This window comes from Pelophylax lessonae (genome assembly GCF_965119305.1).
Source record: "Pelophylax lessonae genome assembly, chromosome: 7".
Lineage (NCBI taxonomy): Eukaryota > Metazoa > Chordata > Amphibia > Anura > Ranidae > Pelophylax > Pelophylax lessonae.
This window is the reverse complement of record NC_138774.1, coordinates 149,455,929-149,479,300: the sequence shown is the minus strand read 5'-3', so window position 1 is coordinate 149,479,300 and position 23,372 is coordinate 149,455,929. Positions and strand designations below refer to the sequence as shown.

The 23,372-nt window shown below is 42.9% G+C and overlaps 1 protein-coding gene across 1 annotated transcript in view; it reads right to left on the bottom strand.

Annotated features, from left to right (window-relative positions):
- Positions 1 to 5,849: 5,849 nt before the first annotated feature.
- LOC309559391 (phosphoglycerate kinase 1) overlaps positions 5,850 to 23,372 on the bottom strand; it is a 39,256-nt gene continuing 21,733 nt past the window's right edge. The window contains exons 6-11 of the mRNA XM_082262651.1: positions 22,268 to 22,387; positions 18,625 to 18,739; positions 18,029 to 18,208; positions 13,132 to 13,309; positions 7,846 to 7,944; positions 5,850 to 6,295 (exon numbers count right to left, since the gene is read on the bottom strand). Of these exons, the coding sequence (XP_082118777.1) occupies positions 6,255 to 6,295; positions 7,846 to 7,944; positions 13,132 to 13,309; positions 18,029 to 18,208; positions 18,625 to 18,739; positions 22,268 to 22,387 (733 nt within the window). The 3' untranslated portion in view covers positions 5,850 to 6,254. The remainder of the gene's footprint in view (positions 6,296 to 7,845; positions 7,945 to 13,131; positions 13,310 to 18,028; positions 18,209 to 18,624; positions 18,740 to 22,267; positions 22,388 to 23,372) is intronic.

Genomic DNA, 23,372 nt, shown 5'->3' with positions numbered 1-23,372 from the left:
TAACAATGGCAGACCCACATCAGGCCCAATGCCTGGAAAACCTGCTACATATATACACATACACACACACACACAGCATATGTTGTAAAAGAAACATCGATAAGGGCTTGTTCACATGGGGAAGCACAGGTGTTCCGTGTATCCCCTTGCAGGCAGTGCTATTGATTCCAATTGGGATGCAGCAGCTGCATGGACACTGCTGCTGCTCCCAATATGACATCCATGCAGGTATATGGCCCTAAACGCAGACAGTATGCATCCGAGGTCGTGCACCCACACACGTCAATAACAAGTGCAGCGGCTGTGTCTGTGCATCTACTGTATCGCCCTTGGCACCAATGGAACTACCTGTGCATCGCCGTGCAGGTGAACATGCCACGTGTGAACAAGGCCTGAAACATCAGTTTTAAGAACTTTACATGTAAACTAATACATTTTTTTCATAAATACCTTTAGCTGTAAAGTTAATTTAACCCGTGTCTGCAAACGTAAAGTTCTAGAGCAACTCTGTAACCTCTGTATACACCCAAATTAACCACTGCTTGCTGGTATACACTAATATTCTTTCCTTGTGACTATACTTGTGCATTCATTTTTTTAGCCTGTAGAGGGCACTCTTGTTATGTTGTGTAATTTTATAAATATCAGATGTCACGCTTTGGCATGTGGTCAAAATCACATACTGTATTTGAAAGATTTTCTGTTATATTAAATTAATTTAAACTGAAATGTTGCATGTTGTCTGAAAAAAGATATTGTATCCATATACAGCTTACATTTTTCCATTAAGAAATTTTCTGTACCGATTTCCTTTTTTACTGGCTCACATTAGTGAATAAAAAAGTAAAAATAAATAAAAAAATGAGCACTAGAGGTAAGAACCTCAAGGAATACTGGTCATATCAGCAATTGTGAGTAGTACATCTCTTCCAATCTCATCTGAGGAAAAGTATAGGAATACTGCAGAAAAGTGCTGCCCTCTTCAGATAGGGGAGATCCTTAAAGCGGAGTCCCACCCAAAACTGGAAGGCTTCCACCCCGAATCTGTTTATTAAACTGAGATTGGGGGGGGGGGGGGGGAATCGGGTACCCGATGTTGACAGGTACCTGCTTCTACTTCTGTTCTGGTCGCCTTAGGCGATCAAAAGTTCTCCTTTTAGAAGTCTTCTGGGACACATGACAGGTCCTAGAAGATTTCCGGACCAGTCACAGAGCGCTCGCGCATGCGCAGTGGGCACCCGGCTGTGAAGCTGTAAGCTGTCACAGCCAGGTGCTCATAGAAGAGATGAATTGATGAATAGATGTGGTAGCGCTACTAAAAAGGTCAACTTAAATAAGTGAAATCCGCTGTGTACCCCAAAAAAAGTCCACCATATATAAACTAAATCTATTAAATAGAGAAAGTGGCCTAATAAAGTAAAATGAAGTGCAGAGACCCTGTCCCTGGTAAACTAAAGTGCAATAACATGAAATGTGCAAAAAATATCAATCGGAATAAAGGGATAATTAACTATGAAAGTAGATCAGAAAATATAATTGTGCACTACCCTTGGACCACCAAAGGTATTAAAAATAAAGGATGATAACTGCTGCTACCTCCTAATGTGTTCCCACATCTAAAAATCCATAATGAAAAACAGAAATGTGATAGCGCTGCTTTAAACACAGTGATAATAAATAAAATTAGGCGAATAATGAAATATGCGAAAAAAAAATAAAAAAATTCCATTAGTGTAAATAAAACCATAAAAGTGCAACAATGGTGCAGAGACCTTTTCTCTGATGATATAAAGTGCAAAGTGAAACAAAATGTCCAAAAGGTGTGTGACAGATTACCGTATTTTTCGCCGTATAAGACGCACTTTTTCTTCCCCAAAACTGGGGGGGGGGGGGGGGGGGAAGTTGGTGCGTCTTATACGGCAAATACACATTTTGCCTGCTGCCTGCTGAGTCCTGACGTCGCAATGGGGCCGGTGCGTGCATCAGTCACGCACCGTCACCGCCGATCTCCTTCCCGCCGGACCGAGAGAGCCGCCGTCAAAGAAGACAGAAGAGGACGAGAGGAGCAGCGCCGTGGACGGTTCCAGGAATCCAGCCGCCATCAGAAGAAGACGAGAGGAGCAGCGCCGTGGACGTCTCGCAGGCAGCCCAGGAGAGCAGGTAAGTGAGCCGACCTGTGCCATGCCTATACCATGCCTATACCCTCACCTGTTGATATAAAATATTTTACTGCAGTATTTGGTTCAGAATCTTTTTTTTTCTAGATTTTCCTCCTTTAAAATTGGGTGCGTCTTATACGGCGAAAAATACGGTAAACCAGACACTGCAAAGTGCTACAGTGCAATAAAAAAATGAGTCCAGGAGGATTCTAATTAAAAGGTGCAGTAGTGAAAACATTCCGAGTTTGATCTCTCTTTTGAACTCAGTGCTGGAGTCACCAGGTGAAGTGTCTGCTCACCTCCACGGTTAACCCACTAGGGGTTGCAGGCATAAGTTAAATACTCCCGTCTGGTCCTAGGCTTACTTCACATTTAAGATGTTACTCCAAAAAGGTATATGTAGAGATAAAGGGAGAATCTCCAATGGTGCAGTACCCACACAACAATATACAAATTAGGGATAGACCGATTAATCGGTGGCCGATCTACACTTTCCCCGATATATATCGGTATCGGCCCCGGAACTGGCCGATATTGCCAATATTGTGACGTCTTTCTGCCTTCTTAGGCCGCCTCCCTCGCTTTGGACAGCCTCGTCTGGAGTCAGGACTAGTCTCGTGGGAGTGTATCACAGCCATACATCCATCCATCCACCCCGGCACCAGCCAGCCAGCCACCCACATCCACAGGCCCTGTACCAGCCAGCCACAGGCACTTTACCAGTGAGCCAGCCACCCGCCACAGGGTGCCTGTTTGTATCTTCCCGATATGGTGTTGGCTATGGGGTCCTTTAGTGCCTTTCCTTGGATACGATCTCTTAGTTTATGTGTCATCTCCTTAGGGCTCATTAAAATGATGGGGCCGTCGTTGTGCAGTATTTTCTCATTTATCATAGATACAAACAGATCCCTGGGAGGAGAGTGTGACCCTCAAACACCACGCTGGAATGGAGGAGGAGGAACCACCACCAACCCTGGATGCAGGCGTATTATTTTATTTTTTAAGGTGATAATATAGCACACCTAGAAGTGGAATCACTGAAAAAGGTTCACACCAAGGAGATTAAGGTGGAGGAAAAGAGATTGCACAATCCAATCGCCACTATTAATTTATTTATTAAGCGATCTGGTACAACCAGATAACATTTGGAACTGTTTGGCACACCATTCAGATTGGACACTTATTTCTATATGGATTTGTTGTTTGCACATATGTGATATATCCATTGTTTTACCACCAGATTTTATATATATTTTGTAATTTATATTTATTGGCACTGAATGCACAGAGCACTTTTATAATAACGGCTATATAGAAGAAGCACTTATTCACTTTTGGTTATAGTAAGAATTGATGGGATATTCACATAAGCACTCTATATTTAAGGATATATTTATGAATTTTGGATAAGACACATGTATTAGGATTCAATATTCATTTCAACATAGGCAAAATTAACTAATAGGTGCCAAATTACACAAAAGCACTTTTCATATAACTCAGAACACCCCGAAGCGCATCACAAACCCCCCCATAACCTCTATCTGTGACTGTTTAAAAGGATCAGTTTATGTGATGCAGCATTAGGGTGGTTGGTAGAGAATCCACGATAGCGCAGGAACCATACACCTTAATATACAGGTTTTTAAAGGTGTTGCCTGTGAAGATCTTTAAATACAGTAGTTTGGCGCCATTCCACATGTGTGCATTATTTTAAAGTGTGAGGGGTTACCGAAAAGCTGGGTATTATATTGCGACTGTGTGCAAATAAAAAAAAAAAATAAATGCACTTTAACCACCTCCCACCCGGGCCATTGTAGATATACGGCCGGGCGGGATTCTCGTTCTTCTAAATGGACGTTCCGGAACGTCCTTCAGAAGGAGAGAGATCGCGCCGCCATCTCGATGTGCCTGTGTCCCTAGGACACGGAGCAACAAGACTCGGCAGGAGGGCCCTGTGATTGGCCCTCCTGATCACATGACGGCTGTGTCCAATCACAGCCGTCATGTAATGTCAATACAGCCGTTGTAACGGCTTCGATCTCTTCTCCTCCTGACAGATCCTGTCAGTGAGGAGAAGAGGAGAGGATCTATTCTGCAGCCGGGGTGATCAGTGAGTATTTCTGATTACTCACTGATCACAGGGGGGGGGGGGGGGGGTGGTCTGTGCTGGTAATCAGATGATTGATTACCAGTGCAGCCCTGGGGGGAGGGGGTGCCACTAGAGCCACCAGGGATGGCAAACAGGGCTCAGAGAGCCTGCCAGTGGTGCCCCCTATCAGTGCTGCCCACCAATGCCATCTATCAGTGCTGCCCACCAGTGCCCATTATTGCCCACCAGTGCCCATAAGTGCCGCCCACCAGTGCCCATTATTGGCCACCAGTGCCCCCCATCAGTGTGGCGTCATCAGTGCAGGAAAAAAAAAAAAAAAAAAAAAAAAAAAAAAAAAAAAAAAAAAAAAACTTATCCATTTACAAAATTTTATAACCTAAACAAAAAAATTTCTCTTCAAACTTTTCGGTCTTTTTTTATTTGTGCACCAAAAAAGAAAAAATGGCGGTGATCAAATACCACCATAAGAAAGCTCTATTTGTGGGGAAAAAATGACACAAATTTGGTTTAGGTACAGCGTTGCATGACCGCGCAATTGTCATTCAAAATGCAACAGCGCTAAAAGCTGAAAATTGGTCTGGGAAGGAAGGGGTTTAAGTGCCCAGTATTGAGGTGGTTAATTAATTTAATTTGAAAAACGAACTATATACATGAACAGTGCTATAAGGATGAACAGTAATAATGTTCGAAAACATAATCACCATCACTTGTCCACATTCACATGACAGTTGATTTAGAAGCATCCAAAATCCAGACAGCTGGTGCCTGGCAGAAAAATAAAATGTCAGTGTGGCAACACACTATGCCTGCAAAATACAGAACAGCTCAGTATGCAGTTTTAATTCTGTTCGGCCAGCCCTGTAATTTACACACTTCTGAAAATTGCATACCCAAGCATACAACTACAATCATTCCTCGTTCAGTTATGCATCTTCTTTGGTTACCTCGCCGCTAATTTGACAGATGATATGGTGTCACTGTACAGTAACCAAGAAAAAGTGTGACCTGCCTGACTGTGCTTTGTGTCAGGAGTGTAACACCCAGCCTTAGAGTTTGTGACTGCATTTGCATTTGATTATGCCAGCAAGTATGATATTTTTCAATTTCTAACATACTAAGCCATCTAGCAAAAGTGGAAGGTAGATGGTTTAGAGACAAACCCTTTACTACTGACAGGGGTGCTTACAAGGGTCAACTTATTCATATACATTGCTCAAAAAAGTTAAAGGAACATTTTTAAAACACTTCCAGATCTCAATGGGGGGGGGGGGAGAGAATCTCATGCTGGATATCTATAGTATCATTAATTTGTCTGTCAAGTCCATATAATATTCAAATGCATCCAAAACTACTGACTTTGCCGCTGTCCAAAAAAGGTGACTGCTGCTCCTGCATTCAGGGTACAAATATATGCAGTGCTGAGCCACAATACATGTTTATGACAACCTACATGGGAAAGCAATGGCTATTCCAATTGATGGTTCCGTGTAATAGGTGATCAAAGTCCCAAGCACAAAAAAAAAAAAAAAAAAAAACCCACACAACACAAACCACACTAAAGACACAGGCTTTTATAGTTTATTTTTTATTATTATTTTATAATAGCAGATATTTCTGGGGTGCCCATGTAGTTTTCCGGTAAACATTTACCATTTGGTGAGGACCTAACACAGATTCACAGACATAGCTACAGGGCAATATATACATCTAAGAGCAAAACACAAAGCCTACAACATACTCTGTCCAGACAAGCTACCAGCTGGGCAATGGGAAATGAGCGTGCTTATTAACCGTTGTTACTACTCATCAATACAGTGCAGGAGCTGCTGAGTAGTTAACCTGACCACATTGTTAATCCTTTAGAAAACTGAGTTTAAGCCGGAGTAAAGTGCTTGTGGTTGTATCAGGTTCTGGCTGCATTCCCCAGGATTGTGACCCAAGACATTCCCTCTCATGATCATGGTTTTATCCAGTGAAAGGAATTAGACGCTGCTCAGAGCATCAACACCAGGAAGGACTTTACCTGTAACGAGTTGAAAAAAAAAAATAAATATTCTGCATTAAAACTAAAATTGAATACCAACTTCACTGTTTGACTTTTTTCTTTTGGTTCCTTCTGTCTGTATATCAGACTGATGGAAGATCAACAAAGGTGACATTTCAGACATATGGGCAAACTTAACCAGTCTAAACATAGACCTGTACAAATAGCTGATGTTAAAACGGTTCAAAGCCTGAAGCTGGTTTTCTTCAGCCAGCTTCTAGAATTTAAGTGATCTGGTAATTTTTTTTTTTTTATATACAGTACTCATGCATGCTGCTTACCTGGCAGACTGTGCTTAAGAAATTAAAATACAAAAATAAATTGCACCCTCATCCCTCTATGCACATGCATAAGTAGAGTGCAAACAAGCATGTAAAGGATTGTTACCTATTCTATACCACTGGGTACACCTGAGCAAGAGACATAATTCTATGTTCTTCATTTACTGGCACACGGAGTTTTGAGGCCTGACACATTACTAATTTGTAAAAAGCAATGGGGGATTCAATTTGGGTTTCAATAAAATTAATTTTAGCGGTTTTTGCCTAAAAATTTAGATTTGATAAACAGTTGCATACATTTTTTGCGACAAACTGCAATTGCCATATTTTTATTCCTTGGGGTCTTTCAGATGTTCTTGGGAGGGCTGGGGGGGGGGGTTTAGACAATTTTACATTTGATTGGTCCAGTAAGGGGTTAGATAGATCGATGACACAAAATAGAAACCATATGCCTGTAATGGTTGAAGGATTAACTTAACCCAAGCATAAAAATGTAACGTTTCAGCTTACAGTCCTTAGATATGGTGGTTGCATAAGTTCCCCCCCCCCCCCCCCCCCCAAGTTAAAAAACCTTTTTTAATTAAAGTGTTTTATTAACCTGGCGATTGTGGACTAACTGTCCTGTGTGCCCAAGAGTTTATCCCTCTACTGCTACTTCTCTACCTCTGCTGGGTATATCCAGTCTGGTGATCCACTTGTAAATGGGTGCTGGCATCTAGTAATGCTCATCCAAAATGCATGGTATCTGTAGTATGTAAAGACGCCACACTCCCAACAGCTCTGAATGTGTTGGTAGTAAAAGCGGTCTAAGCCTCAGCTCCTCCTAAGTCACGCCCCTCTTGCTGGTAAAAGCGCTTAGCTTATTGAGCTTCCTGCTGTCCACTGCCTGTCTGTACAGAAGTTACAGGCAGACAGCTATGCCGAGTCTGCAGGAACCTGACATTGCACCTGCATGTAACCTCTCCTGTCCTAGGGTGACAAGGGGCATTCACTTTACTGTATTTATGGAGAAACAGAGTTGTCTGCCCAGGCTGAATTGGGCTACAACAATCTCATCACAGTCCTCATCTCCATTACATATAGGGCAGTAGTTTTATAGTTCACAGATCACTAGGAAGAATGCTTGTTAAGAGTTTGAGATTTTAGTTCAATATACTGAAAGCTACAACAATGTAATATCTGGTAGGATCCACAGGACATTAGTTAAGATTTCATGCAAATTACTATCCAGTAGCCTTTGGCCATTACCTTCAAGCAGTTCCAGACTAGCTCCTCCTCCAGTACTGACATGGCTGACTTTGTCTTCAGTGTCCCACTTTGCACAGCAGGTTGCAGTATCTCCACCACCTGTAGACAGATGAGCAAATGATAAATGATTGATAACATTAGCAAAATGTCCCATGATGAATTTCTAACCCAGGGCGCTGTATGTTCCTCCACGGTCTACACAGATTTCCTCTTTGTTCTCTGGTTTTATTCTACTACCCATTACCACACTGATAACTTGCATTGCTTCACCCCAAAAACTTTCAAGAGTTTGGTTATATGGATGTTTTTTTTTTATTATCTAGCAAGGTCACTTCTTGTTGCTGTGGAACACATCTGGCTACGGCGCTCGCAGAAGCATATTGATAAGTTTACATGCAGTTTTACTGCTACCATTTTGTAAGTATGTTTTTATTGCGCTATTAAACTGCAACCCTACGGTACTTCACTATTGGCTTCTTCATTGTTCCGCACTTGAGGATTACTGGAACATCTTAGAGGCTACTGGGGAGTTCTTGATCTGTTCCTCGTGACCCATCAGTCCTATTTAAATCAAGCCTGTTTGACTCCAGACAGAAAAGCTGGGGGTCCATTGTTTCTGGTAAGGAAGGACACAAAAGGGGGTTTGTGTCACATCACGAATGTATTTACATGTAGCACAAGAGCACTTTACATTGATTATAGCACTTTATTTGGACAGACAGACATACACACTTTTAACGTTATTTTATACAATCCCCCCCCCCCCCCCCCATGTTTACAAGTGGATTCACGCTTGGTTCACAGCTGCTGCCAATTCCTTTTTCACTTTATTTCACCATAGTGCAAGCATTTATTTTTATACAAGTCAGTCACTCTGAGATCTGTGAACCGCTGGGGGTGTCAAAGTAAAGTTAGTGACACCCCAGATCGCAGTGGGAACTGTGAAATGGTGTAGGTGCAGGAACAGGATCACATAGGTGTGAACACCCATGCAATCAGATTCTAGTGCAGACCAAAAAAAGGGCCTTGCACCATTTTGCTGCAAATGCGATTTCAGCCATAGTTTGTATAGCTGAAATCGCACAGACATCACATGTGACCTGCACAGCAATGTGGTGCGAATCACATGCAATGTTTAGCATTGCACTAGTGTAAAACTTACCACCATCTTTTTTTTTTTTTTTTTTTTTTTTTTTTAATTTGTGTCCTATTGAAGAGATTTGCTTTAACTTTTCTGTGAAACAACCCCAACCCACTCACTGTCACAGGTACAGACCATGAAGCTTTAGCTTTCCCATTACTTTTTGTGTTCACAATTCTCCCAAGAGAAATAGATGGTGAATCTCTAGTGGGCAAGTCAACCCCTCTTTACTCTATTCAAATCTAAAGAAAACATTTCAGCTAGAAATACTTATACCTGACAGTTTTTAGTTAATGCAGCAAAGCTAATGCATTTTGCATGAGTAGAAGCCTGGTCCTGGCTGGTTAACATCTATGCACTGCAGTTTAGTGTGAAAGGGAAACTATATACTGTATGTCCATTAACAACTATGCATGCAAGTTAGCAAGCATGCTGCAACAGAAGTGAATTCAGTCTGAAGTATCTGTACCCGCTGTTCACACTGCTGCGACTTGCAACACAGAAAAGTTGCATGACAAGTTAAAAACAAGTTAAAAAGTTTCAATGGGTACAGTCCTAATAGCTGCTAGTCTTCTCAATGCAGCTCTCCGTTCATTGTTGGCTATGTACGTTTGGCCCAGAAAATCCCTGCAGTTTAAAATCTCCTCCCATGCATTGTCACCTCCCCAAAGCACATTTTCCACATAGCCAGCTGTGTTCACAGTGCAGGAAAAAGGACTTCCAGGAGACTAAGGGATGTCCTTGACAACAAAGAACTGATCAAGCCTGTACGTGAGTGTCTTGCAGCATACGATACAAGAAACCCTACTTAAGACCAAGTCAAAGCCAAAGTTGCAAAACCTAAACGTCAAGTCATAATACAAAGTTGCAGGACTTTGGGGTTTCAACAGAGTGAACAAAGCCTAGTCTTAAATCCTGGGACATCAACAGCATTTAAACAGAACGAAACACCACCAACAGGACCCCGTAATGGACGGGTCAAGAAGGGCCCCACATAACTCATAGCAGCTTGTAGCACCTTACGCCTGACACTGGCATCACAGGAGCCTGAACAGCCAAACAGTAAAACTTGTATTGGTTACCACCAGGTGGAAACCTTGAAAATCTGAGACAGATGCCCGATGCTTAAAAGGTTTATTAAAGTGATTGTAAAGTCTTGCTTTTTTCTATTAAAAAGAACAAAAACATGTTCTATACTTACCTGCCCTGTGTAATGGTTTTGCACAGGGCAGCCCAGATCCTACTCTTCTCTGGTCCCTGACTGGAGCTCCTGGCCCCTCCCTCCTGTTGAGTGCCTCAAGAGCAAACAGCTTGCTATGGGGGCACCCGAGCAGAGTCACCGCTTACTGTCCATTCAGACACAGAGCTGCCGTTCGGCCCCACCTCCTCTCCCTTGATTGGCTAACTGAGTTTGACTGACAGCAGCAGGAGCCAATGGCACAGCTGCTGTCTCTCCAATCAGGAGAGAGAGTCCCGGACATCACTAGAGAGGGGGCTAATTTAAGTATTAGGGGGGCTGCTGCACACAAAGTTTTTTTCTAATCTTAATGCATAGAATGCATTAGGAAAAAAAAAAAAAAAAAACACCTGACTTTACAACCACTTGAAGTTTATGTTGCATAGGATGCCACAAAAGCAGGAAGTTACATCTTTGGGGGCTTTCCATATGGGGGCTTGCCATATACCAGATGTGTACAAACACCTCCAGGAAGGATACAGCACTGTAGATTGAAAAGGAAAGTAAATTTAACAAAGTACAATATGGCTTGTGTCACAATTGTGTGTATATAAAATCAAATTTTTTTTTGGCGATCCTTTGTTCACATAAAATTGGAGTTACCCTTTACCAGATAAGGCAGACTGCGGGGGAGGGAGGACAAGATGTGTCCCATTAAGTATTCCCTAGGGTAACAATTCTTGGTCTTAAACCATGCAAAATATGCCCTCCAGGTGCAAGGGAAAGGGATGACTAAGCCTTATTGGTCCTATCCCTTAGCAGCCAGCCATAAAGCCCAGAGACTTAGAAACAGGGTGGTGGACCAGCCCTTGGGACAAAAAGTTTGGATAATTCAGAAGGAGCAAAATAAAAAAAGGAGAAAAAAAAAAAAAGGCACAGATTAGGTAGGACTGATGAAACATGGTCCCCATAGTATCCAATGTGATGGCTAAGGGGGTCCCTGAATCTGGAGGGAAACCTGCTCAGCAACAAAGGTCCTAAAAACAGTGAAAACCACTCTGAAGAAGTCTTTAGAACGGAGAAAAAGGATACCGCCAAATACAAAACCTGAATGCACTACCTGGCATGTTCTAAACCAAAAAGTTTAGTATTCAAAGAAAAGGTTAAACCCCTTGAAGCAGTACTGGGCAGAGGTCTTCTTGGCCATAACCCAGAAAAAAAAAGTTGCATCAGAGCAAGGTGAAGGTCTGCCAACTCAGGGGCTTGGATATTCACTCCGAGACCCACGTCTGAAGGTCTTGGTATCAGCTTTAGGATTCAGGCTGGCCCAAACAAATGCAACACCAGGTCCAGGATATATGCCCCTAGGCTAAACCTTCCTCACATACCAGCTCATCAAAAGATAGGTATACAATACAAGCGTGACATTACTAACAAAAAGTCATCAAAGACCACTACAGATCAGGAAGGGTTAATGGTTGTGTGTCACCAAGTCACCTTAGGCTACTGTACAACCGTATACAAGAGAACATACAAGTATACATCACATCAACAAGGGTTATGCAAAACCACTGCAGACCAATAGGGGGTATGGTTTGTGCCAGACAAATTCACCATAGGCTGCGGTTTAAAGTATACAAGCAAATCAATACCAACAAAATTATCCCAGAGACCACTGCAGAACTGGGAGGGATTGACTAATCACTAGAGGCCAGTGAGCAGTATACAGGTGAGGCATTACCATAAGGGTATGCAAAGCCCCTGCAGAACAGGAGGGGGCAACCTGTCTTTGATCTGCCACATGCAGTGCAGTACTTGGGTCATGAAGATGGTATTGCAGAGAGGGAAGGGCACCAAATAATTCAAAAATCAATAACTATTCTCCGGTTCATGGCTGCAAAGGAATATTTACACTGTTGCGGCTCCACAGCAGGTAATCATCTTCAATCCTTCAGGGACGGAGCCCAGCGGGCTCCACCATAGCCCTGGACCTGTACAGGACCTAGAAGCCAACTCACACAATGCAACTCTGTGCAATACGAGCACTCCTGAGGGATCCAGTGCAAGTATTACATGTAAACATAACATAGTCCTGGGTTTTCTTTCAGTTGGGGTCCAGGTAAGGACGCCCAGTCATGCCAATCCAGAAGGCTGCAGAGGCTATACAGCAGCTTTCTTGATTGATGTCTTGATGTAAGACTTTGGGGAAAAAAAAAAAAAAGGCAACATTCACAAAAGGAAGTGAAAGCTTCTTTTGCGTTTACTTTAGTAATTTACTTGTACAGAGAAGACAGCATCACCTTAAAAATGGAGGCTAGCTAGGAGTGGAAGAAAGGGGTTACATAGCCATGTCCCTGCAGCTTACCCTTTTGCTAGTATCCAGGCACCTGAAGGTAGGTAGCTGCATATAACCCATGGTTAAAAGGCTCATTTACACATCCATGGACAGATGCCACAGTAAAAGGCAGCGGTTTAGCATTCCACAGCTGTCTGCTCTGGCCGCAGTGAGCCTGCAGCAGGGGGCTGTGCACGTTTCAGTGCATCACACAGCTCAACTTTTTTTGTAGAAATTTTGAAGGACACAAAAAGGAACACTTCATTCATTACTGTACAGCAGCATGGTGCGCTGTGCTGCTGTACAGTGACATGCGATTCTGTCAGTGCACTGCAATAAAATGTAGTGTTCCAGTTTATCATAGCTCATTGAAACCCAACCTCTAGGGTGCGCTGCAGTGTGAATAGGACAATTTTTTTTTCTGTGGATCCGAGCAGTAACTGGTGTTCTTCCAGTGTGGTAAAATGCAGATCACAGCACTATGTGTGAACAAAGCCTAAAAATCCTGTGCCCTGTACCGTACAAGAAAAACTATTTTTAAAGTGGTTTCTAACTTGTACATTTTTTGAACACATTAATAACGATATATATAAAAATTAATATATATTATTATTACACACAGTCATCTCTTACCAATGATGGTGATGGTTCCCGTGCCTGTGACTTCCACCACCTTGTCCATTACTGCTTTAGTTCCTTTAGCAAACTTTTCCCACTCAAACACCCCAACTGGACCATTCCAAACGATCTGCTTAGCTCTTCCCACAGCATCCACAAACAGCTTCGTGCTTTCTGGCCCACAGTCAAGACCCTGTATAAGGAAATGGTATAAAACTTTAATATGGGAGAAAAGTTCGTTCTGCCCTTGATTACTTTTCTGTATCATTCAGAGATCATCCCATCTAGTCTGGAGGGAGCAAAGGAAATTACTACATTTATGGCCCAACAGAATACATTTTTATAGGAGAAAGGAAAGAGGGAAAGGAAGAAAAGAAAGAAGCAGTCTAGTCTAAAATTTCTACCCTTGAATGCTCATATTTATGCAATGTGTTTTCGAAGAAGCAATTCTGAGCTTGGCAGACATAGGAAACAAACTCTGGAAATGCACGGTTTATGCACGGTTTAGAAATAAAAAACAAGATATTACATTTTTTCTTCCCTTTGGCATAAAGAGACTCTTTCTATAAAATGTATTTTTAAAATGAAATCTGCAACTGCTGAAATTGCTAAACACATGGGGGTGACCTAAAGACTTGGGGGGGGGGGGGGGATTCTAAATTATTGCTACAACGATTATGCAGTCGCATTCATTTTCTAGGTGTTTTTTTTTTTTTTTATATATTCAAGCATACAAACTGGGGCTGGATTGAGAGGGGAGGGTAATGGGGTGGGCAGTGAGGTGTAGCCACACAACCCAGCCCAGCTCCCTTTACAGATTTCAGTCATCAGCCGAGTCTGCATAGCTGCAGTGCCCCCTGCCCCTATCCATCACATTGCATCATTCCTTTACTTTTCCATGGATCAGGAGGGTGGATGGTTCTGGAGGTTGGCCTGTCTGCACCATGGAAACAGACATTGATTCAGGGCGGAGATTTAAAAGTCAATGAAGTCCTGCCATCATTCAGACCTGCTCTGCCCCATGCCATCATGCTGCAGCCATTTGTGAGGGGAACAAACAATGCAGAACTGGGGTGCCTCACAATTTTGCATAAAAGAGTGCCATGTCTGAAAATACATTGAGAAACGATGGCCTGATCCATGCACATTCACTCCTGCTCTGCCCCTGCACCACACAGGTGTATTTCATACATTCATTCTGCATCATGGTTCGTGATACAGAAGTGCGCCAAGTGAACAGTTAATACTTGTTCCCTGCATCAAACACACACACACACACAGCCAGTGCCAGCAGGGAGAACTGGAGAGGATAAAATGAAGTTGTGTTGACAGTATACCCCTGACCTTCCTATTGCACCCCCAGATGAGGCAGGCTAGATCTGGCCCTGATGTTAACCCTATGAACTAGTAGGAGACCCAAAAACAGATTATACAGGATTTATATAGCCAATGTTGCGAGAAAAAGAAAAAAAAAAAAAAAAGTGCTCTAAAAAACGCAAGAGAGACAATTTTCAGAATCCTTATAAACAAGTTATACATCTGTACTGAAAACAACGGTTTTCCCTCAGAGTTTGGATTATTATGCTGTCAAGGGAGAATCCGACCATTATTCCTAGACTGAACATAAACTTCTAACATACACCTATATACCATCAAAATTACAATTTTAAAAAGTTAAATTTCAATAAGTCAAAAAGTGAAAAACTACCATTTTATACATAGATGCGTTCACACAGCATGATATATTTCAATCATGTCTCCTTTTAATTTTGATGATCATGACTTACAGCTAGTGAAAACCCAAATATCTCAGAAAATTTGAATATTTAGAATAAAGACCAGGAGAAAGAAAATGGATTTTTAATACAGAAATGTTGACTTACTGAAAAGTAGGTCTATGCACAGTATAGTATGCACTCCGTACTTGGTCGGGGCTCCTTTTCCATGAATTACTGCATCAATGCAGCGTGCCTTTGAGGCGAACAGCCTGTGGCACTGCTGAGGTGTACTGGAAGCCCAGGTTGCTTTGACCAGGGCTGCTGTTAGAAATTACGGGGCCCCCTACAGCCTACCTGATAGGGCCCCCCCCCCCCCCCCAAAAAAAATATCAAATTTCATTTCTGCTAAAATGCCATGGTCACAATGCGGTTTTGCAGCCATGACAGAAATCATACCCTTGCTAACTCTGCTTCCTGACACCTGTATTTTGTTATACTTTTTTAAAATTGCTGAATGGTAATTTTACATTGCGAGACCACGCTGCAACTGAGTCAGGTGTTTGGCTTGCAGTTGCAGATCAGCCCCTTTTAACTGAAAAAGGGGGGTAAGGCTGGGTTCACAATGATGCGAATTGGACGTGGGTTTTTCTGCATCCAATTCGTATGTCAGGAGAGTGTGACTGGCTCTTAATGCACCCAGTTCACAAAGCTCTGGGGCGGCTGCAGAGCGGTTTGCAGAAGAGTCCTGTGCGTTTTCTGGTCTGTTTCAGGTCTGAATTGAGCCAAGAATTTGGGCCTGATTCCTTCCTGAAATGGAGAACAGGAACGCACTAGATCCCCTATTGTGAGCAGCTCCACACAACAGTGTGAACCCAGTGTGATAGGTGGTGCTACATGTCCAACTCTGCAGCAGCTGTGTAGTAAAACATTTCAGCCACAGCATGTGTACAGCCCTATGTGACTGCATTGTTAGGATTCGGATACACAGCCAGGGGTGGCAGTAAATCCATGGCTCAGCCACCCATGTAAAAGAGTCCTTAGGCTGCATTAACACTCTGCATTTCCTGAACATGTGTATGGGAAACGCATGTTTTCTCACGCATTTTAAAAATGTAATGCAAAATCACATAGTGATTGTGGTGCCATTCATTTTTAATCATGTGGTAAACTTGCAAAGCCGCACACCTGAAAATGTTCTAGACCTTCTATGGTGTGTTTGTCAAAAGGTAGGGCAGCCCATTCAAGTGAATGGGCTTCCCTATGTGTAAAAAACAAGCTTAAAAAAAAAAAAAAAAAAAAAAAATTATATATATATGAGCGGTAACATGCATTCCTGCTCTGCTTAGTGTGAATGGGATCTCAGGGGTGTCTTATAGAAATGGCCTGGTGGAGATGTGCATCAGCAGGAATTCTGAACTTTTTTCAGCTTCACCCCCTCCCCCCCACTCACCCCGTTTTCAGCAGATACATACAACATTCAAGCCCTTCAGCCACTGCAGGTTACAGTGCACAAAGTGCATGGTGAGGTCAGGAGAGCAGAGCTCGGGATTCAGGAAGGAGGAGGGGCAGGTAGTTGCAGGACCCAGCACCAGCAGTGTGGCAAATGAAGAGAAAGAGAAAGAGAAAGAGAAAGAGAAAGAGAAAGAGAAAGAGAAAGAGAAAGAGAAAGAGAAAGAGAAAGAGAAAGAGACTAGCTGTCCCCACTGCTCCAAAATCGGGATGCAGCCCGAGAACAAAGCCAGCATAGAACAGCTGGTTAAATAAAGTGACTGGAGAACAGAGGGAGAAAGCTAGCAGCAGTGCCGGGGGTTTCACAGGAGTCACAAGACAGTACAGCCGCTCTCCTCTCCTGCAGGTGCCCGGGCCCCATTTTGGACTGATGAGGCTCGGGCCCCCTACAGGAGGGCTGGCTGTACTGCCTTATCAGCGTCCCTGGATTTGACAGTGCCCTTCGGTTTGTCTGCATTGTTGGGTCTGGGGTCTCATCTTCCTCTGACAATACACGTACCAAGTCCTGCTGGAAAATGAATTCAGCATTTCCATAAAGCTGGTCAGCAGAGGGAAGCATGAAGTGTTCTAGAATTTCCTGGTAGAGGGCTGTGCTGACTTTGGACTTGATAAAACACAGTGGAACACCAGATGACATGGCTCCCCAAATCTTCATGGACTGAAACATCTAGCATTTCATTTGGAAATTAAGGTCCCAGAGTCTGGAGAGGCACAGAATCCAAGTTGCACAAGATTCAGTGTGAGGTTTTCACAGTCCGTGAGGATTTGGGGAGCCATGTCATCTGCTAGTGTTGGTCCACTGCTTTTTAGCAAGTCCAAAGTCAGCTCAACCCCCTACCAGGAAATTCTAGAGCACTTCACTCTTCCCTCTGCTGACCAGCTTTATGGAGATGCGGATTTTATTTTCCAGCAGGACTTGGCACCTGCCCACACTGCCAAAAATTACCAATACCTGGTTTAATGATCATGGTATCACTGTGCCAGCAAACTCCCCTGAACTAAACCCCATAGAAAATCAGTAAACGGGAAGATGAAACACCAGACCCAACAACGCAGATGAGCTGAAGGCCGCTAACACATCAGCAGTGCCGCAAGGCTGATCGTCTCCATGCCACACTGCATTGATGCAGTAATTCATGCTAAAGGAGCCCAGACCAAGTAGGGAGTTCATACAATACTATATATGGACACACTTTTCAGTAAGTCAACATTTCTGTGTTAAAAATTCTTTTTTTATTGGTCTTATGTAATATTCTAATTTTCTGAGATACTGAATTTTGGGTTTTCACCATCTGTAAGCCATAATTATTAAAATTAAAAGAAAAAAAAAATGCTTGAAATACTCTGTACGCAAGGCATCCATATAAAATGAGTTTTTCACTTTTTGAATTTAATTACTGAAATAAATTAACTTTTTGATGATATTCTAATTTTATGCGATGCACCTGTATTAAAAAAAAAAAAAAAAAAAAAGAAGGAGGAGGAGGAGGGTTTATAGTTTTGCTATGTAGAACTTTGTTATAGGCTGCTTTGCTCATAACCACTCACTTGCAGCCTAAGTGGTGCAATCCCATCAAAAAGCCTACATATTGGATACGGTGTATATTTAGTGACCTGCGCAGGTAAACACGTCCTACTTTTTAATTCGGTTGGAGCTCCAGGACACCTTTTATACTGGTACTCACCATCCATCCAGCTGGGATTCCATCAGCAACTGTGGCCTGCCCAGTACTGGCATTCTCATCAAACTTGTCAGCGGTTGTGAAGTCCACAGGCAGAGTAATCCGTACTTTGTTTTTCTCAGCCTTAGCCACCAGGTCTTTTACAATCTTGGCTCCTTCATCATCATACAAGGATGTACCAATCTTAAAAAAAAAAAAAAAAGTATTAAAAACAGAATGCCAGTCAAAAGTAACAGGTAAACAAATTTTTTTGCTAGATGTTCTCAGCCAGATGCCCAACATCATTCAACCCATTTCCATTTAACCCTGACTGTTCTGGGCCTGGCCCTAGCTTGTTACTTTGACGCGCAGAGAAAAAAAAAAAAAAAAAATACGCTCCATAAAATTATTCAACCTTGGTCTCTCGAACAAGCTTCTTGCCCCCTTTCAGTGACTATTCTGAAGTAACTACACACCATTTAAACTATAAATGTCAGTCTGGCAAAGTTAAAAAAAAAAAAAAAAAAAAAAAAAAAAACTAGTTTGGCAATTTAAGTCGTGATCCTAAAATCCCTGCAAATGTATAGGACCACACACTTCTACAGAAATCCAGCACATACCTCCATGTTGTTCAGCACTTTCAAAAAGGTGAATGCCATTCCTCCACCAATGATCATTTCATTCACTTGGTCCAACATGTTATTGATCAGCTGAATCTTGTCCTTGACCTTGGCCCTGAAAATAATAGACCAGCTTAGGATGTCCAGAGAGCAAGCAGCTTCTGTGTCACTACAGATTTACATAAACAATGCATCTGCTGTCTCATCACTGACACCTGTAGGGAGGATTATGCAAATACACAGGGCTAGGGATAATGCCTGTCAAATACATAGACTCAGCATATGGTTTTCATGGAAGGTATGGGGCTCATTTATGCTTTAGCAATCAATTTTAATCCATTGAAAGGGAGTTGTAGAGTCAGAAGATTTATCTTAATGCATTAAGATAAAAAGCCTTCTGTGTGCAACAGCCCCCCCTTAACACTTACCCAAGGTCCCTCTTTGTCCACGAGTGTATCAGACATCCAAGATTCTCCCTCCTGATTGGAGGAGACACAGCAGCAGCGCCATTGGCCAACTGACTGATTGGCAGCGGCTACAGAGGAGACTGAGGGGGAGGGGGCAGGGCTCTGTTTGAATGGACACAGGGAGCTGCGACTTGGCTCGGGTGCCTCCATAGCAAGCGGCTTGCTGTGGGGGCATTGAACAGGAGGGAGGGGACAGGATCACAGAAGAGGGACCAGAGAAGAGGAGGACCTGGGCTGCTCTGTGCAAAACCACTGCAACAGAGCAGGCAAGTATAACCGGTTTGCTATTTTTTTATAGGGGGGGGGGGGGAGGGAATTAAAAAAGTTTTTTTATAATTCCTGTTATGTTAAAGTGATTTTAAAAAAGCAGAAGTTTTTTTTACCTTAATGCACTGTTCACATTAAGGTAAAAAACCTAGGTGCAGCATCCCACCTCCATACTTACCTGAGCCCAATCTTGATTCAATGATGTGCATGAGAGCAGCGGCTCTCCCAGGTCTATTTCTCTCCTCATTGGCTCACACAGCAGCAGGAGGAGCCAATGATGCCTGCTGCTGTCAATCACAGCCAGTGAATCAAGGAGGAGAGAATGGGGCAGGGCCAAGATGCGCTTGGTGTGTGAATTGATACAGAGCGTGGCCATTAGGGGGGTGCCCAGGACCGCCGGGGGTCGAAGAGGGGGGGGGGGGGACCAAAAAAAGAAGATGATCGGGGCTGCTCTGTGCAGACACATTACACAGAGCAGGCAAGTAGAATATTTTTTTCTTATTGGTTTTAATATTTTCTTTAGAAACACTTTAAAAATGCAAGTCATTCATTTAAATAGGTTGCCAACATTAAACAGCGCACCAAAACACACTGTATATGCATTGTAATGCACTGCGTTGTGATTGCACTCAACTGTACAAAGCCTTAGGGCTTTAACTTGCTGGTAAAATTCATGCAATCTGCTTTGTTGCTTTATCTTGTTTTGTGAAGGAATAGCTTGCCTTGGTAGAAATTAAAGTTACTTCATATCTCTGCCAAGTGATGATCCCAAGAAGAAGGTTCCAGCAGTGCCCAAGTTAAGACTGGGCAAATCTCATCACCTGTACATACTATGAGAAACCTGCCTCCCTGAGCATGAAGTAAACAAGATGTCCCCTCTTTGAGCAAAGCATGGGAGATCAAGTGTTGGCAAATTTGTGCGTCTAGGGTTCATTGTTGTTCAAGGGCAGGCGCACACAAACAGTTCAAAAATATCAGAACATGAACATACCATGCATAACTGTAGAATAAACACGGTCTTTTATGATCTGAAAGTTGTTTTTTCTAGCTGAACTCTCCCAGCTTAATCAGCAGTATACAGTTCAGCTGGAGTACACGGCATGAAAGTGGGACAAGAGGTCAAAGTCTAGAGCCATCCGCAGAGACGCAATCACTGGCTTAACACAATAGAGGCTGACACTGCATTAACATCAATGATCACTCACAGCTAATCTGTTGTCTGCAGAAGTGAAGACCCTGTTATTTGAGGTAGACGATAGGAAGCCGAATTACCTTTTAGCTAGCTATCAGACTAAAAAGGGTTTATAAAAAAAAAAAAAAAAAAAAAAAAAAAAAAAAAAAAGGAAGAAGTATATAATAGTATGGCCTGCACTATAAATCAATGTGATACTGAAATACTTTGCCTGCGTTAAAAGCAATATTAAACCCAAAAGTAAAACTGTATTATACTGCTGTTTGCTATTCTTAGATGTGATGTCTATATTATTTTCTTTTATTAGGCCCTCTTCTATTTCAACCTGCTGATCCTACCAGTAAGTCTGTTTTTCAACAGATCAAGCTCTCTTGCTGTTCGGAGAGACAAACCATTGTAAACACTAGCAGGGGTGCTTAAAAGGGGATTGTAAATTTTTTTTTTTTTTTCTATTAAACGTTCCACTTACCTGCCCCCTGTGTAATGGTTTTGCACAGCGCAGCTTGGATCCTCCTTTTCTCAGGTCCCTGGCTGGAGCTCCTGGCCCCTCCCTCATTTTAAGTGCCCCCCACAGCAAGCAGCTTGCTATGGGGGCACCCCAGCCAAGTTGCAGCTCTATGTATTCATTCAGAGACTGAGCTGTGGTTAGTCCCCCACCCCCTCTTCTCCGCTTGGCTAACCGAGTTGGATTGACAGCAGCGGTGCCATTAGCTCCCACTGCTGTGTCTCAGCCAATCAGGAGGGAGAGTTCCCAATGGCCAAATCACTCGAGGACATGGCTGGATAGAGAGGGGGCTCAGGTAAGCAGAGGGACTGGGGAGGAGCTGCTGCGCACAGAAGGCTTTTTATCTTCATGCAACTTATGAGCGAGGAGGGCCCACGTCTACGACGAGGGTCCTTGCCCGCAGTAGCCCGTGAAACCTTTAATGAGGTCATCCAGGGAAGCACCAAACAGGCAATCTCCTTGAAAGAAATGATCAGGCAAGGCCATTTTTGAAGTCTGGTCTGCAGACCAGCATTTGAGCCAAAAGACACAGAAGGACCACTGCCAAAAACCCGTGAGCCGAGCCACTAGGGGAGCCGCATCCAAATAGACATCACAGATAAACTGCAGCCCCTGGACCAGCTGGTCTGCCAGCTCAGCAAGGGAGGGGGAGCTACTCATTGGCCAGACTGGGGTGACCACTGGATCTAGATTATCCAGCCCGTCTCCCAGTCCGGCAGTTGATTGTAGATCTCACAGGTAAATGAAAAAATAAATAAAAATTTGCCAGGACTAGAGATCCCAGCAAGGAACCAGGTCCTGACTAGGCAGAACCCCCCCCCCCCCCAAAGTACATATAGCAGAGAGAGGGAGTATACCCCCTGGGACTGCCCATAGGCGTAGCCAGGCTTTTTTTCTGTCTAGTGTCCTACCAGTATGACAGAATGGATAGGAAGATCAGGAGCTGTGTCTGTCAATGAACACAAGAGAGAAATAGGTTTCCTGTAGCAGATTATAAAGTATTAGCCCAAGTTCAGCTTCAATTTGTTAGTGTATATAAATCTGCTAGTACATCTAACACTACCCTCCCCCCCCAGACTTACAAATCTAATACAGCCACCACATCCAATACATGGTAAGCTGCAATATATTACATTTTTGATTCTGTGTTTAATATCTCTTTAAAAAAAAGAACACAAGGTAAGGGTTAACACAGGAGTTGATAATACCTACCCTCCAAGAATGGCAAGGAAAGGTCTTTCTGGGCTTTCCAGTGCCTTGGCAAAATAATCAAGCTCTTTCTTCATTAAGAAACCAGCAGCTCTCTGGGGCAATTTAACACCAACCATGGAGCTGGAAAAGAGGTAAAAAAATAAAATAAATAAAAAACACACCTATGTAGAAGCTGCTCTAGGTGCTATTAATTACATTAGCAAACACAAAATGATATCCCTATCTGATTACAATAGCCTTTCCAGTAGTTAAACGAATTAAAATATCAGTCTGACCACCCCTGTTAAGCTGGAAAGGCCAGACAGCTCTACACATGGCAGCAAAACAAAAATAAATAAAATTAAATATATATCTCCATCTCTATCTCTATCTCATACCCCGTTCCTCACTCTCAGTAGGCAGCACCGCTGTTGAACACAACCCATTCCATTGGAGGTACGGTTGTGCAAGCCCAAGTGTTAGAATGGGCAGAGGTGCAGCCACGCTGCAACTGCCCTGCAACAGTGGTTGGGCAGACTTTAGGGTTAAAACAGGTGCTCAAGAAGGGATATAATTACATCCCAGCTGCCTGTCAAACACCTCTGAAAAGCAATCTACCTCTGTTCATTTAACCAAGCGGGGTTCATTTAACCTGCTGCATGTATAAAATACTAAACCCAAAAAGGCAAGGGATAAATCAAACTTTTTTGTTTATTTGTAGGCATTCCAAGGGCCAAAGACTGCTGCAGGATGTCAGTAGACACCACCCAAATGTAACACTGTAATTAATATCTTTGGTGCTCCTTCCATGGTAAGTACATAAAAGTTTGTGGGCAGACAACGGAGAGGACAAAGGAGCTGGGCCAGCACAGAGTAATTAGACATTCCCAGAGGGGAGGACTATGACATGCAATGAGTGAGGGGCTGTGCTGGGTGGGGAAGAGACTCTTCTTGGAGTAGTTAGATTTTCTAGCCAATTCAAAGCCATACTGCAAGCATTAAAAACCATTCATGGCAGGGATAAAACGGTAAGCATTCAAAGAAATTTGACTTTGCTGTGCTTTTACCTACATATTTTAGGATTTTGAGAGCAGGTGGGGTTGGGGGGTTGTTGGCCATTTGGGTA